The 21,772-nt window shown below is 36.1% G+C and overlaps 2 protein-coding genes across 5 annotated transcripts; one reads left to right on the plus strand and one right to left on the minus strand.

The window, feature by feature from the left end:
* The first annotated feature begins 4,174 nt into the window (after window positions 1-4,174).
* On the plus strand, window positions 4,175-10,728 carry LOC104098461 (meiosis-specific protein ASY1-like). Of its 4 annotated transcripts, none has more exons than XM_070196081.1 (9): window positions 4,175-4,446; window positions 4,541-4,605; window positions 4,697-4,754; window positions 4,925-5,020; window positions 7,281-7,382; window positions 7,728-7,823; window positions 9,977-10,144; window positions 10,204-10,372; window positions 10,455-10,728. In XM_070196081.1, exons 7-9 carry the CDS (start codon window positions 10,116-10,118, stop codon window positions 10,482-10,484), a joined length of 228 nt encoding a protein of 75 aa, XP_070052182.1. In that variant the 5' UTR covers window positions 4,175-4,446; window positions 4,541-4,605; window positions 4,697-4,754; window positions 4,925-5,020; window positions 7,281-7,382; window positions 7,728-7,823; window positions 9,977-10,115; the 3' UTR covers window positions 10,485-10,728. The 4 variants fall into 4 exon arrangements, 2 of the variants coding, with proteins under 2 accessions (XP_070052182.1, XP_070052181.1); XM_070196080.1 differs by having other exon boundaries at window positions 4,176-4,446; window positions 10,459-10,728; XR_011414225.1 differs by having other exon boundaries at window positions 4,177-4,446; window positions 10,224-10,372.
* A 1,496-nt stretch (window positions 10,729-12,224) lies between these two features.
* Window positions 12,225-16,047, minus strand: LOC104121173 (hypersensitive-induced response protein 1-like). Its single transcript, XM_009633102.4, has 6 exons — window positions 15,744-16,047; window positions 15,186-15,383; window positions 14,048-14,168; window positions 13,763-13,854; window positions 13,581-13,677; window positions 12,225-12,860 (listed from the first exon to the last, which is right to left on the minus strand). Exons 2-6 carry the CDS (start codon window positions 15,372-15,374, stop codon window positions 12,487-12,489), a joined length of 873 nt encoding a protein of 290 aa, XP_009631397.1. The 5' UTR covers window positions 15,375-15,383; window positions 15,744-16,047; the 3' UTR covers window positions 12,225-12,486.
* Between the last annotated feature and the right edge of the window lie 5,725 nt (window positions 16,048-21,772).

Here is a 21,772-nt window from a genome sequence, read left to right on the forward strand (position 1 = left end):
AACTCTCATGATTTTTAAGGATAACAGAAACGGTTAGATCAAGTACTTGATTAATAATATGTGTATATTGTATCAATTAATTAGCCAACTTTATATCCTTACTAGCCATTACAACCCTTAAAAATAATACCTACAAATCAATAACCTTAACCCGCCATAAGCGAACTTGAAAACACTAGGTTATATTATATGTATTTACTTCAAAATAAAACTTAATTATCATCATTATTTTTATTATTTGTCATTCTCTTTTCTAAGATAAATTGACGATATTGGCGATCAGACGAACTTTATCTAACCTTATCATTTTCTTGCATAATTTTGAATGCAACTTTTAGCATTTAGTTGATTTAGTTTTCGTTTTGATCACGTTTCATTGCGAGGCTCAAATACGCAAGGGGATCTCGATGGATGTGCTTATGAAGACCTTTTTTTGTTATTTAAAGAGTTAATAGTCCACATGTTAATTCACTATATTATTTAAAACTACAAAACTAACACTTGTTACAAATAGTTCAAATTAAGGGAAGACTGAGTGTAATATCGCATGTTAGTGAAAAGTTTTATAAATAGAAAATATATCTATTATCTTATCATCATTTTATTTTTATCAATAAGATTGATGAATTTTATAGCAGGGTGTTGTTGGTAATTAACTTGGTTTGGAGACAAAATCACCCGTGTTAACATTCAATTTACCTGTATTTGAATTGAAAACGTACCTGTACTGTACGCATTACAGATTGTACCCTTCCCTGCACATAAAGGAAGTCGGAAACACTCTGGTTGAACCCTAGATCGTCACCAGGACAGCATCAGGGGAACTTCTTATTTGGTGGTTCGTTTATGAATATAGAAATGCTTGATCTAGCTCAATCTTAGATAGCTTCACTCTGGACATTAATTACTATTATACATATTTCATTCTCGTCTTATACAATTTTCTTACTAACATACGCGTCTCACACGTACAATGCACCTACCCTAAAACTAGTTATATTAAAAGCATGAACCCCTAAAGTTAAAAGTTAAATTACTTTTTTATTCTTTTAAAAATCCCCTACTTATGTAAAAAACAATTATTCTAATAATATATTAATTAATAGTATTTAAATAGAAAGAAGGAGGAAATTGTTCTTGAAGGGTTGTGTATCTTCAAATGTTTCAGATTAGTAAAAGAAAATATTGTCCCAACCGTTGTCTTTTCATGCATATATAGTGAACGGTTAGTTCTTGGATTTTTCGGGCGCAAACTTCACATCACAAAATCTCTTCTACAATCCTTCACTTCTCACAAAAATTGTGTAATTCCTTCTTTGACATTAAACTTCTAATTGCTCGAGAAAATGCTTAAGGTAAATTTCTACCACTTCTTTTTTTTTCCTCTCTATGAGCTTTGATTGGCAGCATTTTGTCTGTGGCTGAAAAACTCTAAGGATGTAATTTTTTTTATATGTCCGTAATTTTTTGTTGTCTAAGATTATTGACTACTTTTATTAAATGTAGTAACTTATATTACTTGGTAGCTATTGAAGTACCATTTTGGATTTTGTTCCCTTGCATATGCTGGTTTAATTTAGAGCAAAATTCATTTATAGTCGTTCGGGCCAAATTTTTAATATCCGGTAGCCCAAAATTATAATATACATTTTATAACCCAAAAGTAATGCTAGTGACTAGCTCAAAAGTAATTATACATCTGACCCACAAGTACTTGCATAGTTGTATCCCCAACTTTAGTCTCCTTAAGAGTGTCCTGACACCACCGCCACTCCCCCACTACTTCGGCAAGCGGATGTCGCCGTTGTTCAGCCAAAGACTTGGAATTAGAGTTTAAACTCTCTTCCTCCGTCTTTGCTATTATCTTGAGCCGTTGCTCCGACGATTCTCCGGCAACTCCTTTTGACTTTTGACTTCAAAGTATCATAACCATACCATAGAAGAGCTCAATCTTCCTCAAAATCCTCATTCTTTTGGTCTAATGCTTAAGCTAACACTTAAAAGTACAAAATTTAGTTGAAATTCAAAGAACAAGAAGTTTTAGGTCAATTTAAAGTACTTAAACTAAGAGGCTCAGATCAGAAAAGACAGATCGCGGAAAAGAGAGGCGACCATGCCATGGCTGCAAAATCATCGATTGCATGTAAAGTAAAAATCTTTGAATTGCCGGTCGTCCGGTGATTTGCCAGGCCAAGATACGAGTCGGATATTCTCTATGCCCGATCCAGTTAGCCCAAAATTCGGATAAAATATCATCACTGCCTCAATTGTTATGTACCAAAAAAGAGGAACTAAAATCACAGAAACAGAGACAGAGAAAGAGAGATCTGGCTGTTGTTGTTGATTGATGCTAAAAAAATGACTGTATAGTAGTACGTATTTCCAGGAATTCAAGGGATGTTGATTTTATTTTAAAAGTGAAAAAGAAAAATTATTGGCTAAATAGAGAGGGGCAATCACCCTTTGAATAAAAATCCCAAGCTCTCTGTTATTGCCTCATTTTTTTTTTGGGCTAACTTTCTTTGCTGGGGAAATCCTTTGATTTTCACCAAATATATTTCCACATATATGTCATTAGTTGATTTTGATGAGAATCACAATTTCAGGCCCACCATTAGTATATATTTACATGGATATTTATGTATTTTTTCGGTAAAAATAGATTTGAATATTGGTATATTACAAAATATATACAAAATAGAATGTCACTATACAAAAATTATACAAAATAGACTGTCACTATACAATTTATATACAATAGACTGTCACTATACAAAATATATACAAAAATGGACTGTCATTATACAAAAGATATACTAAATAGATTGTCACTATACAAAATATATACAAAATAGATTGTCACTATACAAAAATATACTAAATAGACTGTCACTATATAATTTATATACAATAGACTATCACTATACAAAATATATACAAAATAAATTGTCACTATACAAAATATATACAAAATAAATTGTCACTATACAAAATATATACTAAATAGACTGTCACTATACAAAATATATACAAAATAGATTGTCACTATACAAAATAGACTGTCACTATACAACAAATATATAAATTAAACTGTCACTATATAAAAATATACAAAATAGATATTTTGGGCTATTAGATGTAATATGATTGGGCCGGAGGGCCATTTTGTGTCAATGGTAAAAAATATGGGCTATTAAAATTTTTAGGGGCTATAGAGCATAATTTTCTCTTTAATTTAGTATTCATAGACAACTACCATAATAATAAGATTCTAGATTAATATCTTCCGTTAGTCTATTTTGGAGATTAGAAAATCGAGATGAGTATGATCTCGATATTATTTTTTATGCATTTCTTCATTTGAAAGAAAGAGATGTCAAAATAATCATTGATATTAAATACCTTTAGGAATGAAAATATACAAATTAAAAAAAAAAGGTTATGAAGAAGTTACAAACTTTACAAAGATATGTCCAGCTCTCATGATTTTTAAGGATAACAAAAACGGTTAGATCAAGTACTTGATTAATAATATGTGTATATTGTATCAATTAATTAGCCAACTTTATATCCTTACTAGTCATCACAACCCTTAAAAAATAACACCTACAAATCAATAATCGTAACCCGCATAAGCGAACTTAAAAACACTAGGTTATATTATATGTATTTACTTCAAAATAAAACTTAATTATCATCATTATTTTTATTATTTGTCATTCTCTTTTCTAAGATAAATTGAAGATATTGGTGATAAGACGAATTTTGTCAACCTTATCATTTTCTTGTATGATTTTGAATGCAACTTTTAGCATTTAGTTGATTTAGTTTTCGTTTTGATCACATTTCATTGCGAGACTCAAATACGAAGGAGATCTCGATGGATGTGCGTATGAAGACCTTTTTTCTGGTTATTCAACATCTAAGAGTTAATATTCCGTTAACATGTTAATTCGCTATATTATTTAAAACTACAAAACTAACACTTGTTACAAATAGTTCAAATTAAGAGTAGACTGAGTATAATATCATAGGTTAGTGAAAAGTTTTATAAATAGAAAATATATCTATTATCTTATCATCACTTTATTTTTATCAATAGATTGATGAATTTTATAGCAGGGTGTTGTTGGTAATTAACTTGGTTTGGAGACAAAATCACCCGTGTTAACATTCAATTTACCTGTAGTTGAATTGAAAACGTACCTGTACTGTACGCATTACAGATTGTACCCTTCCCTGCACATAAAGGAAGTCGGAAACACTCTGGTTGAACCCTAGATCGTCACCAGGACAGCATCAGGGGAACTTCTTATTTGGTGGTTCGTTTATGAATATAGAAATGCTTGATCTAGCTCAATCTTAGATAGCTTCACTCTGTAGATCAGTTGAAAAGTTGTCAAAATTGCTCAACTTGCTATGGCAGAGCTGACTACCCACACATCGGTAACTTCTCTTCTCATTTTCCCCAGAAAGTTTCACGCTTTTATTATGCGCACATTTTCATATCTTTGTGTCGCCTTACATCTGTGTATTTTAGGCCGATGCAAATAATGGGCCGTAATCCTTCGTTGGCGATTTGAATGTTGAGGATGAAACAGCCAGGTTTGCTAATTTTGCTATAATGCTTGTTCTTTTTTAATTCTCGGTCCTCTATATATAAGGCAATTTAGGACATAATTTTTTTCTTCTCCAGCGATGATATATCCCTTGAGGGACTTGAGGAGGAGTTACAAGAATGTAATACTGATGATGTAAGAATTCTCATAAGCTTATGTTACTTCAATCTTAATAATAGCCAGAATTTTATTGAATTAAAGTTTGATATTTGTTACAATTTAGGACAATTTTTATTCCCTTTTTGAGGCATAGGTTTAGGGACACTGTTGTTGGGTCTAAATTTTGCTTATTTTGTATGTTGAAGGTTGTTGCAAACATACTCTCTAAAGGTACAACATTGCGGGAATACACTAAGGGTGTTGAAAACAATTTGCGGCAAGTTGAATTGGATTCTATCCAGGTTTGCTCTACTAAAACACATTACCACCGTTCTTTCTTTCTGTATTAATAACTTGCAATTTCAAGTTATTCCTCTTTGGATGATTAATATTATCATGCATTACGCTTTCCAAATCTTTATCTCTTTATTCTATTATTGTAAGGTATTTTCATTCAACAATAGCATAGTCGGGATTTTGTTTTGAATCCGGTCTATAGGTTTCTAATATACGGACTGCTGAAATAGTCATTTTTCCATATTTAGCATGGATCAGCTTCTTCCATAATGCTCTGTCTTCTTGGTTGTGTCTCCACAACTTTTATATAATAAACTTCTGTTTTTCAACTTCAAAATTTCCTATACCTAATCGCCCTCATATTGTAACCCCCATCTGATTTGAATGAAACTTCTTCTGACTATTTCCTTCTGGTAAAAAGTTTTTCTTATATAACTTTATTCTCCGCCTTACTTGGCAAGGGAAAAAGAGACATATTATAAATTGGAAGTCTACCAAAACACTGTTAATTGAAGTCATTCTACCAGCTAAAGATAAGTACTGATGTTTCCAAGTGATAGTCTTTTTTCAAGCTTCTCAGTTACTAGCTGCGACACAGCAAACAGATTGTGTTTTGACTTAAAGAAGACCCAAGTAAGTAGATGGGAAGGAAACAATGCTGCAACCCCAAAAAATATCGACCAGTTGCTACAAAATATGCTACCTCATTTACTGGATACACACAACTTTTAGTTAGGTTTACATGCAATCCTGAAACTGTCTCAAATACCTTACTTGGCTCTCCTCTGCGTCACAAAATACCATGGTATTGTCAGCATTTAATATATGTGAAAAAGATACAGCGTCTCTGTTACTTTTGACTTTAAAACCATTAACTTATCCTTAGGTCGCTGCAGAATTAAGCATTCCGCTGATTGCATTACTAGAATGAAGAGAAAGCTGAAAAAGGTCAACTAGGCCTTCTCAGTATCTAGTTTCCAAATGATCCCTGGTTTCTTTTATTTAATTCTCATATCCAAGCATGCAAGCTACTACATTGGTTTTCTGCCTGCCTGCAACAAAAGCCATTTGGGACTCTGATATTAAATATCCAATGTTCTTTTTCAGCCTTCCAGCCATTTCTTTGGTTATGATCTTATGTATTCCATGCACTAAGATTATAGGCCTATAGTCCTTTAGCTCTATGCCCTTTTCTTATTTGGAATTAATGCTATAATCGTGACATTTAATCTCCTTTCAGAAACAGTTTTTTTGATGGAAGAGTTCTATTGCATTGATACATTCGAATTTTACCAAATGCCAGCATATTTGGGAAAATGATATTCAACAACCATTAGGCCAGGGCCTTTTTTCCCTTCACATACTCTCTATCATTTTCTGATTTTCTCTATCTCATCTTATTGAAAGGTCTTTGCAACCATTCATTATCTTCCTCAGTCACCCCAATGAGTCTTCTGTCAAAATATTCCTCTTCTGCATATATTTTTCATGAAACCCCAGAATTCTGCTTTCATTGTATGCATCATCTAGCATGATCCGTTCTACCATCATTGTTTTAATCATATTCACCCTTTTATTTGCATTGACCATTTTCTGGAAAAAGCCTTGTGTTCTTGTCACCATATTGACACCACAAGCATTTGGACTTTTGTTTCCAGTAAGTCTCTTTAGCTTTTGCTAGCTCTTCCAATTACCCAGTACAATTGATTTCATCCTTATATCTTCTTCTGACATACTCTCTTCCTCCTTTTTCTTTCCAATGCTTTTTGAGAGCATCTAACCACCAGTTCTCAAGTTTAAAACAAGAGCCATTTCTTTCCCCATTTCTATACTCCAAAAGAATGGGCTTATGTTCACAGATGAGATTTACTAAACGTACCTGGGTTGAACGTATAGCTCAACCTGAGACACATAAAGGACTTGTGTTTGTACTCATTTCCCATGTGCCTCAGAATTTACAAATGTTTCTTTGGTTTGATGTTGGTCTGTGATCAGTGTCGAACCACTAATCCGGGAGAGCTAATGAAACCTATTTCTTTCCAGAAACCAATGCAATGCATTTGGTTGTCACAACTCAAATTCATGTAGCCTAATGACCTTGGTTTTAATGATGATATGATATACGGAATTGTCCAAAAAAATGATGATTTAATATATGCATTTAGTTCGTACTTATGTGCTAGTTTTCTTGGTGAGTGCCTTGAAAACCTCTGATAAAGAGCCCCTGTTTATAATGATATGTGCTGTTTTATCAAAAATCAACAGGATTACATAAAGGAAAGTGATAATCTAGTCTCGCTTCATGATCAAATTCGTGACTGTGACATGATCCTATCCCAAATGGAGACCCTTCTCAGTGGATTTCAGGTACTTTCTAATTTCTATCAATATCAAAGTGATCAGCAGTGAATCAGGCTTTAAATTACCAAGATGATATGATTGATAAGTGGTACAAGTAGGTCACCTTGTTACTATGTCAGTTAAAAATTGCTTAGTGTCATTCATGCTCACACACATCCTGGGATGACTTGATTTATTTTGGGGGAGGGGTGGGGACAATATCACTGTGAGGATTTCTCTGCGTCTCCACTTTCTCTCATCATACATAGAAGAAACCGGAAGAAATTTAAGAAGAACCATTTAACATCCTCATGATCCACTTCCCTGTATCTTCTGTCATCAAACTTGATATTTCACTGTTTTATCTACCAGGATGAGATAGGTTCTATAAGTTTGGATACCAAAATTCTCCAAGAGAAGTCTATGGATATGGGGCTGAGGCTGAGGCTGAGGCTGAAGAATCGCAAGGTATTATCTTTAAAGGATGGACCTTCTTTTACTGTTTACATTCTTGTCTTGAGATTTCTTTATTTAGTGTATTCAAGTTGCATCTGTAGTGTAGATTATTTGCTACCTTCTCATTCTGAAGCAATGTTGATTCTGACGACTGTCATTTGAATGCATTTTATTGTTCAATATGAAGAAATCATCACTCTGAATGGATAAAAACAACAACAACAACAACAACCCAGTATATTCTCACTAGTGGGGTCTGGGGAGGGTAGTGTGTACGCAGACCTTACCCCTACCCTGGGGTAGAGAGAATAGACCTTCGGCATCCTTCCCTCCAAGAACTCCCCACCTTGTCTTGGGGTGACTCGAACTCACAACCTCTTGGTTGGAAGTGGAGGGTGCTTACCATCTGAATGGATAAAAGTGTGCTAATTGTGGTTCATATCTGAAGAAGTTATTAGTGGCTCTGAATGTGTGGTATTAACCATTTCGTTTATCTTATTGATTTCTTCTCACTTTAACATTACTCTCTGTAAAAAACCTTCTGAGTAATATGGATGGTTGCACTTTTGTTTCAGACATGGAAAACTTGAAAAAAGAGGATTAGAAGAGTATTTGGAGGAACTAAAAACTCCTATGTAGAAATCAGAGGAATACTTTTTATTTTGATGCACATTTGGAGCATATGTAATATTCCAATAGGTGTAGATGATTGGATACTCTTTATGGAGAATCACATTTCTATAATAGGATTCTCTACTTAGGGTGTGTTTGGTATGAAAGAATGTTTTTCAATTTTTCCATGTTTAATTGGCTTAAATATTTTGAAAAATATTTTCCTTATGGACTGGAAAATGACTTCCCTACAAAAAGGATTGAAATAGTTTCCAAAACCCTCTTTTAACTTTTCCCACCCCCACATCCACCCCCACACGCACCCTCCAATTCACACCCTCGCCACCCCGGAACCCAGAACCCGGAACCCGACCTCCACCTGACCACCCCCGATCCACACCCCCGCCCACCATCCAACCCCCTATATAGTATATTAGTCATATTCGATAGTATACATCTTAAGATGTATACATACACACACTATATATATATAGGCTTATATATATATGTATATCGAATATAGCTTATATATCTTATGAGATGTATATATAGTATAGACTATATATATATATATATATATACATACTATACTATACTATATTATATTTATATTTGCTAAGTAACCAAACACCAGAAAATAAGTAAGAAAATCACTTATTTTCCAAGAAAATACTTTTTCAGGAAAACATTTTACTTCATACCAAACACACCCTTATTGTATACATCTTGTACGTCAAATTCTCCCATCACTCATCATATCAGTAAAATTTAATCATCTTTATTAAAAAGAAAAACGAGTCATGAGAAATATTTTCTTTTCTTCATTATAACTAAGTATGGTTCTGAGAAACTCAATCAGCTAAGTTCATCTCTTTTGTTGCTCAGTTCTTCTCTCTTTATTCCTTCTGATTACTATGCTTCTGTTCAGCAAGTTGCATGGGTGTTTCAGTGGATAAGAAGCTATTTACGTGCTATAGTAATAATGCCGGAGTAAAGAAATCATCCTAAGTTAGTCCTTGGTGTTAATGTCCTTGCTCTTTTGAATGGCAAGTTGTGGCTGAATATTTTTTGCATAATTAAGTTCTGTCTATATATATATATATACATACATACATTTCAAAAGGCATCGATACCCCAAGGAAGGAAACAGACCAACCTCTTGGTTTATCATCTTTATATAAAAATTCTCATCTCTTTAGTACTTTTAACTATGATCATGTCCACCGGGAGGTGCCTTGTTTTAAAGACAATTAATAGATGAAAGCATGTGTTCTTTTTGCTGTTGTCGTTTTCTGCGAAGTTATTTTTATATGATTAAATACATAGCATGTGCCCCTTTCATATTTGTTGAGTACCGTCACCTATTTTATCTGATGTCGATTTTAATGAACTGCTGAAAAACCTCGAAAAATTTAGCTGTCCACAGTTGTTTTGACAATAATTTCTTGGGAATTGTTCAATTTAACTTTTAGACACTTCACTTCTTCCAATTCACTTTGTGGTTGTCATCAAGATTAATATCACAAAAGCTAAGACAGCTTTGGTACTCGCAGAAAACCATCCTACAGATTTATCCACTTGTGGTGCTCTGCAATCAATTGGATCAGATCTCACACGCACAAGAGGCAAATCTGATGCATACCAGAATGGCTCTGCCTTGAAGCGATCAAACGGTCTCAAAGACAAGGAACCATGGAAACACACCAACAAGCAGACCTGAGGTTGGTTCACTCGTGAATTTGTCATTAATCTGAAAAGTTTGTTACTGATAATTCTGCAGGAATAATTCTCAACATACAGACATTTTGCAGCCCATAGCTTCTAGTGAGAGTTTTGTATCTGGAAATGAGAATGGAAAATCATATGGAAGCACCAACAAATGTAATGAGTTTGAGACAGTTAACTGTAGCAGGTCCAGTCAAGATAAGCGCAAGAGGAAAGCAAGCATGGTATGCATCAATTTCTCCAGAGGAACTTGGTTATATTTCACAATGCTGAAAATCAATCTTGTCACTTTTTTTGTGTCTACAGGTAGGTGGAAGAGCCTATTCTTCAGTATGAGCGCCAAAAATCTCAAATTGCTTGAAGATTCGTGAACCTCTCTGGATACTCAACTAGTGGCATCTCTTGGTAGTTCCTTAGTAGTCTTCTTGTAATCCGAGCAGTTATGTATTGGTTTCGACTTGGAACTTTCGTTTGTTAACTAGCTGGTGGACATGATCCAGTATTCAACAAAAACTAATAGTACTTCTCTTTAGAAACTGAAATAATATGTTATGTTATGCAAACCCAAAGTTCAAGTTCACGGATGTGCTTCCCCTGACTTTCTATGTTGGTTTTGGATGTGAAGGTGCCAGTGAGTAAAGTAGATTATTATAATCTGCCGAAGATGTGAAAGTTAATATGTCAGCCTACAGTTTTCTTCACTATTGATCAGACTTCTATCTTTTTCTTCTTTTTTCTTTTTTCTTTTTTGAAATTCAATTTGCAAGTTTTTTTTTTTTTGGTTCAACACTTCCAAATCTTTCACTTAATGTGATCCATTAGCAGTTTGAGAACAGTAGCAGCACTCATATAGAGTATAATTAGGTGAGGCCAACAGAAAATTTATTGTATGAACGTTATTAATCACGTCTATCAAAAGTATTCTAGCATTGCCAAACACTTCGTCTAATTGATATTAGACAATTTTGAAAAAGAAAACAGGAAAACGATTTGGGATACAAGATAGATGTTGGGAATGGAAGCTGAATTGTGCCAAGATCCTAAATACACTTTGAATACAAGCAATGGAAGCAGTCGCATTTAGACCAGGGAAGATTGGTATTCTCAATTTCTTAAAAGTTAGGGAGTAAATAATATATTTTACTGACCATTTACATGATAACACGTGTTTAGTTGGTTTCACTTTGTCACTTGAATCATTTTTTTCTTAATCCAGTTTTCTTGCTAAATATTTTTGAGCAATATTACTCTGCTCCTTTTCCTGAGTTATCTTAATTCGGATACTATGGTTTGGCAGCTATTAGCACTTCTACATGCGAACAAGTGTTGCACGTGTGATAGACTTTGTTGAAATAATACCAATTTTCCATTTCAGTGGGAATCAGTCACTACATTTTTCAATAATAATACTAATATGCGACTGTATGAGGAAAGCAACTCAAAAACAACAAATAACAAAACATCAATTGTCCAAATTCAACGTTCATTAGCAACGAAAAACTTGTTAAAATGACATGAAGCTGAAAGAACCAAGTCGAAAATGCGTATAAACGCCAAGAGAAAACTATGGATTACTAGTAATTTGTGACTTCCTTTTCAGTTTCTCTGTTTTTTGAAATTGAAAGGTAGGTTGCGATTGAGAACAGAGGAAATTTGAAGCAACTAAGATTCTTTAGGGTGGTGCCTAATAAAAAAATTACTTGCACCAGTATTTACACCAAATCATATTAATTTACCATTAACTAATAGATTGAGGTGAAAATGTGTAATAACTAAATTATGGTTTAGTGAAAATGTGAAAGCAGAAGTATGTATTTACCTCAATCTATGAAAATATGTATTAACTAATTACAGTTTAGTGAAAATGAAAACACATGTTATGTATTCATCGGATTAGTGTAAACACCAATTGTAGGTAATCTTTCTATCAACGCGCAGTGTTGGTTTTCAGATCTATGTGATTTCGTGATGTAGAACTCGTGTAACATTGTGCTCCCAGCTGCTGCCTGAAAGGAAAGACCGACTCTAGAGAACAGGATGTTCCCGATGTAGACAATTTGGATCAGCTTCGGGATATGTCAAGTAAAAGATCACTAATTCAACCTTTAGTTTACAATTCTTTGGCATCATAGATCTGCTCTCTTCCACAGCCTAAGCTCTCTGGTACGTAGTAATATGTGAACGAATCATTAAAACCTGACTTTTAGACAGACGAACACTGAGACTTTAAAACTGCATCTAATTACACATGTATAATGAACAATAATGGCCATCACGATCACATCAAGAAGAAACATTACATACAAAACACAAGCACACGAGACATGGTGAAACGCATTTATACAAGATTTTGTTGCTGGACAGTTGAACCTTGGAGCAATCCATGTCGAATCTGCCCTGCAATGTCACTAACAGCTCCAGGTCCATGTGGGATAAAGACTGCTGAGGATTTAGACGTGGCACCAATTTCCTTCATGGTGTCAAAATATTGAGTGATGAGGACCATGTCCAAGACGTCCTTGGCACTCGTTCCTGGGACATTACTTGAGAAGCCGAGAACACTGTCCCTTAAACCATCCACAATGGCCTGGCGTTGTCTAGCAACCCCAAGCCCCGCCAGGTACTTAGCCTCAGCATCACCCTCAGCTCGTTTAATCTGGACAATTTTTTCAGCTTCTGCTTTCTCATTGGCAGCTACTCTCATTCTTGCAGCTGCCATAGTTTGATGTAAACCGACGATTAGCTTGAAGCTCAAAATATTACTACATCCGGCCTTAGATTATGGATAAAATAGAAATGAATTGCTTGACATAGTCCAATGTAGTCAACAAAACCTAGCTACAATAGTATTTATTCTCCTTTCGAGTGAGATCTTTTCTTGAAAACACCAAGAGGCCATTTTCTTTATACTTAAATATTTCGGAAATCGATCATCATACACTTTAGGCCCTTTTGAAAGCAAATAAAGGTGGGGAACATGAGTAGCGAAAGACTGAGCTTGATCATGTTCTCATGCTTCACATGAGAGTTATGAGCAAGCTTGAGATACACATAAGCTAAATGTTTGATTCTCCCAAAGAAAAGGAGACAGCCATGGTACAATTTGCACATCTAAGAGGCCAAATCCTTCCTCTACTCCATTATCCATATTCTTTTATCTGGGTTCATGTGTCCTCTGCTTAGTAATATTCCACCATAATAAGTATTTTAGTCAATCCCAAGTTATCTTTTTATCTTTCATGCTTTTTACATCCCGGTCCCTCCACAATTCTGAAATTGCTACTTAGGTTCACAGACCTGATCACACTTAATTTCATCAGTTATTTATAAATCACCAGAGAACTTTCACATATAATGAATTACTGCTATTAGATAAAGAGAAAGGATGTGTTACCTACATCAAACTAGCTTAAGGAAAAGGTTATATGATACCTGCATTGATTTCATTCATAGCTCGCTTGACATGTTCATCTGGCTCTATATCAACTATGAGTGTCTGAACAATCTCATATCCATAAGCAGACATTGCCTACATATCATCCAAAGGAAGATGAGTACAATGACCATCATTGCTTGTCATTTTGCTAATACTGTTTATGATGGGCATGAATTACCTTTTCAAGTTCATCCTCCACTGCCTTAGCAATTTGATTCTTCTGCTCAAAGACATCATCCAGATTTAGCTTTGGAACACTAGCTCTGATAACTGTACAGTGATGAGAGAGGCCATTATATGGAAGGAAATAATAAGTTCAAACAAGAGAACGTCAAGTATTGTGCTCGTCAAAACTCAAATCACCAGCTCGTGCAATTGCAGCACACAGAACCTTTAGATATTACTATCGCCTTTTATTTTCCATTGTGAGAGAGAAAGATCTAAGAGATTCATATTTTCATACCATCAAACACATAGGCTTGGATCTGGGATCGAGTATTACTAAGCTTGTAAAAAGCATCAGTAGCTTTATCAGCCAGAGCACGATATTGAATTGAAGCAACAACAGTTACAAATACATTATCCTGCACAATAAATGAAGGATTTTAACCATTAAATCATGACAAAGGAAAAGGACATGCTGTAGATTACGGTCATTGCGCACAGTTGAGAGATAGTCCATATTAGATTACCATGATTTAATATGGTGGTTCACATGATGTCCTTTCACTTGATTGAAGCCAGAACCTAAATGTTTACAAAGGTGAACAAGGACAGACAGACGTGTGCTATAAAGTGTGAACTAGCAGTCTAGCAAGAACCATTTTAGATTCTACTACCATACCAATTATCTGCTCATAATCTATTGAAATCCAAGTTAACTGAAGTAGTTGCTTGTGCTCTTGAAGACTACTTGGCTCAGTAAACATGAAACACAAAAACAGAGAAGACGATACAAGGACAAGTGTTTTTTAGTGGTGGAACACCTCCACCTTCAACCATTGGGTTGGAGGGTTCGAGTCACCAAGAAAAACGTAGAAACCACTTTTTCCCCGGGTAAGGGGAGGTAAAATAAGTTACAAAAAGCAACAGAAGAAGAAGAAGAAGGGAGATGATCAAGACAATACAAATTTATTAACATAACATCATCTTTGCATTAATAGTTCAACAATCTTTTACATTTTTGTTTTGATATGGTAATTCCCCACAACCATCTATACAGTGGCTCGTTCCAACTTTGCTCGCTTGGTGATTGAACTTCTAACCTCTTGGTTTGATAACCTTTTACTGATTCTTACTAGTTAAAAGTTAAACAAAAAGTCAAGACTTTGAAATTTTGAAAAGCCAAAGTATGTTATGTTATGGTAACATGAACTGATTATCTAAGAATTAAGGGAAAACTGCTATTTCAAGCCATATGCTAAGCGATTTAGGTGGCAGACTGGAGAACTTCCATTCCATGTTATGATAGTAATGAACTAATGAAAAAGTGAAAAAGTATCGTTGGAAAAACAATTGGCATTTAACAAAAAGCTAATACCTTTAACGGCAAAAACTTATCCACAATGAGTGTTTACACCAAATCATATTAATTTACCCACCTTTGACTTTGTCTCGCATCGCACATCAAGCTGCTGCAACCTTAAAGTAAGGTATCCAGCAATCTGGCTGCCTATACACCATGGCAAGAAATGACATCCAGGCTCAAGCACATCATTAAACTTGCCAAATCTCTCCTTTATAGCCACAGTGGATTGGTCCACTTGTACACAGCCAAGCAAATTCCCCATTGTCTTTCTCTATTTCCCAACAATTTCAAGAAGAGGAACAAAGAATTCAAGATTTCAAAACAAACAAACAAACCAAAAAGAAGAAGATAAAAGAGCAATCTTTTTTGTTTTTCAACAATTAATGAACAACCAAACATGTTATGCTACATACAAGCAGTCACATAAGTTCATATGGTATCTTGACCTATGTTACAGAATCAATAATCAAGTGCTTTACTTTTTTTCCTTTTAAAGAAAAAAATGCAATTGCAAAAGTTATGCTACATTAGGCATCAAACTTAATTGGGTATTTAATGTTAGTAATTTCTCAAGTATGGTTGAGAAATAGATAGAAGATTGAATTGCCCAGATTAGCAGGATGGAACATACCTTAGATTATATTTTTGCAGAGATCAATTCGTTCGCTGCAAACAGACACACGAGGTGGGTGTTTCGTTTGGGGTGGGGTTGAGGGGGTTAAATATGGCTCGATGTCCAGCAACCTCTGACCTCAGGAGATGGACTTTGGAAAGCGAAAATCTAATTTATATACACCACAATAAAAATTAACGAGTATTGCATTTGCATTATGATCAATGCGTTTACTTTTTCCTGCAGCTACTCTTCATGATTTTCTTAATTTTTTAAAATATATTTTATTTATGTACTTAGAAACATCGTAACATACTTTCCTGCCTCAAAACAAATAGTAATTCACTAAAATAAGTGGCTTTTTTTTTAGTGAGCACTTTTATAAGATAAAAGTTTGGCCAAACAGGAGAGGAATAAGATTATACAAAAATCATTGGTCAATTTCTTCTAAAATAAACATTAAGTACTATTTAAAGTTACATTAAAATATGCTATAACTCACAAGTTTATAGTAAAAAACCTTAGTTTTTGGCCAATATTGTCCCTTATCTTTGAGGGTAGGTCTATTTTGGTTCCTCAAATATAGCCATGAGCATATTTAGTCCCTTAAGTATGCTAAAGTGGAGCACATTTAGTCTCACTGACACAATGTGTTCAAAAACTAACGGTGTTACCCAACTCTGATTCATGAAGCAAATCTTCTGCTCTGAAACAAAACGTTTCCTCTCCTTTTATTGGATAACGCAAATTATACGGAGACTTCGAGGTATATCTGCCAGCGTCCGCAGACTCCGGAGTCCCCTTATATCATTTTATGTTGCTTCCTTATATTTTATTTAGACCTTGACATATAGAGACATTGAGAATAAATTCTTAGAAGCTTGTGACTTATTTCTACCGTGTTTTGGGAGTTAAAATTGTTTGAATTGCAGTTTATTTATTTTAGATATTTATTACTATTCCGCATTGATAGGCTTACCTAGTCTTAGAGACTAGGTGCCATCACGACATCCTACGGAGGGAATTTGGGGTCGTGACATTATGTAGAACATACAGGACATGGGGTACAAAGACAAACTCTTCACATTCCTGGAAGATTTGAAACTTTATGCTCGTATGGAGATGTAAACACAAAGGGTAGATGCTTTACCCAAGGCGATCCAAGCAGCGAAATACCTTGGGAACTACCAAGTGGAAGCTCGGAAGGATAGGCCTCAACCGCATATCCAAGGAGGATACAAAGGGGGACAACCTAACAATGGTGGCCTAAGCAGAAGTGGAGGAGATCGGAGTGCAACCAAATCTAAGACTCCTTCCTCAGGTAGCAATAGTGTTGCGTCTCACAACAATGATCGGGGGAGAAAGCCCCCTTTAAGATGTCGTCATTGCGGCAGGCCAAATTGGAACAATGAATGCCCACATGCACAAATGAATGTACCCAAACTTTTGATGATGGGACGGATGATGATACATATGATGTTGATCAGACGGAACCAATAAATAGCTTCAACGCACTTGTTGTTCTATTTCTGATGCCTTAGCGGGAACTAGTACCGGCATCTGTAAGAATAAAGACCCATGCCCAACCACCATGAAAAGGAAACGAAGGCAGATAAGGAGCCTCGTCTTAACCAAGAGAAGACCCTAATGTTCGTCAAAATGAAAGTTAATGGCAAACCCATTCGGGCGATGATAGACACGAGCGCTAATCACAATTACTTAGCCTCAACTCAGGTAGAGCACTTTGGTCTAGTCGTAAGAAATGGCAGATATCATTTTAAGGCTATCACCTTACCGCCTCATTCAGTGGGTGGAATAGCCAAATGAGAGCCGGTGAAGCTGGGTCCTTATGAAGGAAAATTCAACTTGCGTGTAGTGATCATAGATGACTTCAAGTTGATAGTTGGATTAGAATTCATGAGGCAAACCAACACCATTCATGTACCTTATGCAGATATGCTACTGATGATGGGAGCAAACGAGGCCAGGCCCTGTATTATCCCATGCACAACCATAATGATAGCCGCGGGGAACATCTCGGCCTTGCAGTTGAAGAAGGGAGTCAAAAAACATGAACTCACGTTCCTGGCTACCCTTTGTATTGAAGATATTAAACGTTCTTTGGTTCTGCCCGTTAAGGAGCTGCTAAAGGAGTTTGAAAACGTCATGCCACAGGACATGTGAAAGTAGCTCCCGCCTAAGAGAACTGTGGACCATGAGATTGAGTTGGTGCCGGGTGCAAAGCCACCCACCCGGGTGCCTTACAGAATGTCACAACCTGAACTCACCGTGCTTCGGAGATAGTTGACAGAAATGCTGGACACGGGGATCATTATGCCCTCCAAGTCCCCTTATGGGTCCCATGTGTTGTTCCAAAAGAAATATGATGGCGCCCTACGACTATATCTATATAATCGGGTCCTAAACAAAATTACTATGAAGAAAAAGTACCTTATCCTGCTAATGGTAGACATGTTCGATAGACTGGGTGGTGCTACATTGTTCACCAAAATAGATATGTAGACAGGTTATTGGCAAGTCCGGATTGCTGATGGAGATGAACACAAGACGGCCTGTGTGACAACATATGGATCGTACGACTCCCTGCTCATGCCATTTGTCTTGACTAATGCTCCAACCATATTTTGCACCCTAATGAACCAAGTCTTCCGAGAGTACATTGACGAATTCGTAGTGGTCTACTTGGATGACATTGTGGTATATAGCAAAACATTGGAGGAACACCTAGAGCACCTGCGGAAGGTCCTAGCTCGGCTGCGGGAGCACGGATTATATGTGAAGCTATCCAAGTGCTCCTTCGCCCAAAAATAGATCGACTTCCTCGAACATGTCATCTAAGAATGGTGGATCAAGATGAACCAACAGAAGATTCAGGCAGTCACAGATTGGCCGCCGCCCAAGGATATCCATGCCTTGAGTGCGTTCCTTGGCCTATGCAACTTTTATCGACGGTTTGTGAAAAAAATACTCTCTCACTACATTGCCGTTAACAGAACTCCTAAAGAAAGTCAAGCCTTGGGATTGGGGTCCCAAGCGAGCGGAGGCCTTCAATGCATTGAAAGCGGCTATGTTTAGTAGTCCCGTCTTGGCTCTTTTTTGATTTGGCCAAGCCGTTCGAAGTACAAACGGATACCTCTAACTATGCTCCGGGCAGAGTCTTGCTACAAGAGGGACATCCAGTAACGTACGAGAGCCAGAAGTTAAAGGATGCAGAACGGCGCTACGCTGCCCATGAAAAAGAATTATTGGTTGTCGTCTACTTCTTACGCCTTTGGAAGCACTATCTGCTGGGAACTTTGTTTGTGGTCAAGATAGACAACACAGTTGTTGGTAATTTCATGATCCAACCAAAGCTAAATGGCCGATAGGCCAGGTGGCAGGAACTCCTAGCGGAATTTCACTTCAACTTGGAATATCGGAGTGGGAAGACCAACCAAGTTGCTAACGCGCTTAGTCGGAGGGCTGACCTAGAATCGGTGTGCCTACTCACCACCCTAAGGGGTAGTGAAGTGGCCACCGCTATAAAAGACCAAATACAGTATCTACTCACCAAGGATCCTTCTGCACAGTATTTGGTCGACTTAGCAGGACATGCCAAGACTCGCTAGTTCTACATGGAAAATGGATTCCTGAAGGTGAACGGGAGCCGACTTTATGTTCCTAAAGGAGGAGATTTGCGAACGACTCTATTGATGGAATGCCATGATACTTTGTGGGCCGGCTACTTAGGGGAAGAACACACAATGGCATTGTTGCACCGTGATCATTATTGGCCTCAAATGGAAGATGATGTTGCTCAATAGGTGAAGACTTTCCTAGTATGCCAGAAAGACAAGTCCGACCGCTTGACACAAGAAGGACTTTGGGAGCCATTGCCTATTCCAAAGAGACCTTGGGAAAGCGTGTTACTGGATTCATCACCGGATTGCCCAAGGCCGAAAATCTTACAACTATCTTAGTTGTGGTAGATCGATTTTCGAAATACGCTACATTTATAACATCTCTAAAATATATATCAGCAAAAGATACAGCTCAACTCTTCTTTGCTTATGTTGTCAAATATTGGGGCCTGCCTAAAGACATCATTAGTGATCGCAACTCTTGTTTCACTAGAAACTTTTGGACTCAGCTCTTTAAGTGTCCCGGGTCAAAGTTGAGCCACGGTTCAAGTTTTTATCTGTAATTTGATGCCGGACGGAGCAGTTCATTGGCATGGTGGAAGAATACCTTCGCTATTTTGTTACCGGATCGTAGAAGAATTGGGTGAAGCTTCTATATACTGCTCAATTATGTTTTAATTCACAAAATTTCACGACCCAAAATCCCACCACAGGCGTTGTGATGGCACTTAGTCTCTAAGACTAAGTAAGCCGATTATAATTACAATTCAAGCTAATTTTCTTTTTTAAACATATAATTAAATAGTAGTGTCAAAACCAACAGCGGAAATAATTACAAACAACCTCCTAAGACTGGTAATACTGAGTCACGAACTCTAACTGAATACATGAAATGATCTCAAGGATCGAATACTCAATATTGTTTGATTAATAATTAACAGTACAATAAAAATGAAAAGACTCCAAGGGACTGTGACGACCAAGCATCTCTACCTTAAATCCTTGCAATCACACTCTAACTTTGTCCGAGTCTGATATCTCTAATATCTGGCTCTGCACAAAAATGTGCAGAAGTGTAGTATGAGTACACCACAGTCGGTACCCAGTAAGTATCAAGACTAACCTCAGTGGAGTAGTGACGAGTTACAATCAAGACATTCACTAGTCTAATAACCTGTGCAATATAGAATACAAGAATAATAGGAAACAAATAACAATAATGGAACACTAATCAACCAGTGATATATACAGCAGGGCAACAGGAACACCATTAATATTTCTCAATAAATAATAAATACAAGTACAACCAATTAATCTAGTCCTTCAAATATAAATCTTTCGCCTATATGCTTCTCAAATAATAATCTTCAGGATATAATACTTTTCAATAAATATATTTCGAATATACTCCCTTCAAATAAAATACAACCAATTAATCTAGTCCTTCAAATATAAATCTTTCGCCTATATGCTTCTCAAATAATAATCTTCAGGATATAATACTTTTCAATAAATATATTTCGAATATACTCCCTTCAAATAAATATCTTTCAAATATAATTCTTTCAAATAAATCTCTTTCAAATATAATTCCTTCAAATAAATATCTTTCAAATATAATTCTTTCAAATAAATCTTTCTCAAATATAACTCCCTCAAATAAATATCTTTCGAATAAAAGTCACTCTGTGACACCTCATTTCAAAATTATAAAATACGGGTCTCAGCCCACTTTCATATTTTCATGGCACCTCGTGCCAATTTCTCTATCACAACCGCACGGACAACTCACGTGCCAATATCATCATTATTTAACCACGACACCTCGCCCACATTTCATATCATAATTGCACGGACAACTCACGTGCCAATATCATCATTATTTACTCACGGCACCTCGTGCCCATATTTCATTTCATAATCCGCCTGGCAATATCCACAGGCTCCCATTTTCAACATAGATCGGACTATTATCAAGTTTACCGAAACAACAAGACAAATTGCACAAGATATAGAAATAAACACAAGGAAAATCACAACATCACATAAAAATTTCCAACGTAATAACTCCACATCAACACGTATCATCCCTGACAATAGTCACCCCTATCTCTCCTATAGCCACTCTTATCACTCTTATAATAACATCCCTTATCCCTCCGCCCTGACAATATCAATAGCCACCCTTATCTCTCCTATAGCCACCCTTATCACTCCGCTCAGACAATATCCCAACACACATAACAACAGTGAAATGCCACCCTTATACCCACATAATATCAACAGTGGAATGTCACCCTTATATCCTCAAAATAATAACTCAAATAATACAATAATTTATACTGAATATTATCATGGCAACATAACAAAATCAATTCATATCACAATTTGCCCAATGGCCACAAC

Source organism: Nicotiana tomentosiformis, chromosome 2 (genome assembly GCF_000390325.3).
Source record: "Nicotiana tomentosiformis chromosome 2, ASM39032v3, whole genome shotgun sequence".
NCBI classification, from domain to species: domain Eukaryota; kingdom Viridiplantae; phylum Streptophyta; class Magnoliopsida; order Solanales; family Solanaceae; genus Nicotiana; species Nicotiana tomentosiformis.

Excerpts from the sequence above, each read along its gene's own strand:
- LOC104098461 (XM_070196080.1), top strand. The coding sequence starts at position 10,116 with ATGGAAACACACCAACAAGCAGACCTGAG. Across the intron at positions 10,145-10,203 it reads CACCAACAAGCAGACCTGAG|GAATAATTCTCAACATACAG; the intron begins GTTGGTTCACTC and ends ATAATTCTGCAG. Across the intron at positions 10,373-10,458 it reads GCAAGAGGAAAGCAAGCATG|GTGGAAGAGCCTATTCTTCA; the intron begins GTATGCATCAAT and ends GTCTACAGGTAG.
- LOC104121173 (XM_009633102.4), bottom strand. The coding sequence starts at position 15,374 with ATGGGGAATTTGCTTGGCTGTGTACAAGTGGACCAATCCACTGTGGCT. Across the intron at positions 14,169-15,185 it reads GATGCGAGACAAAGTCAAAG|GATAATGTATTTGTAACTGT; the intron begins GTGGGTAAATTA and ends TTTATTGTGCAG. Across the intron at positions 13,678-13,762 it reads TGGAGGATGAACTTGAAAAG|GCAATGTCTGCTTATGGATA; the intron begins GTAATTCATGCC and ends GATGATATGTAG.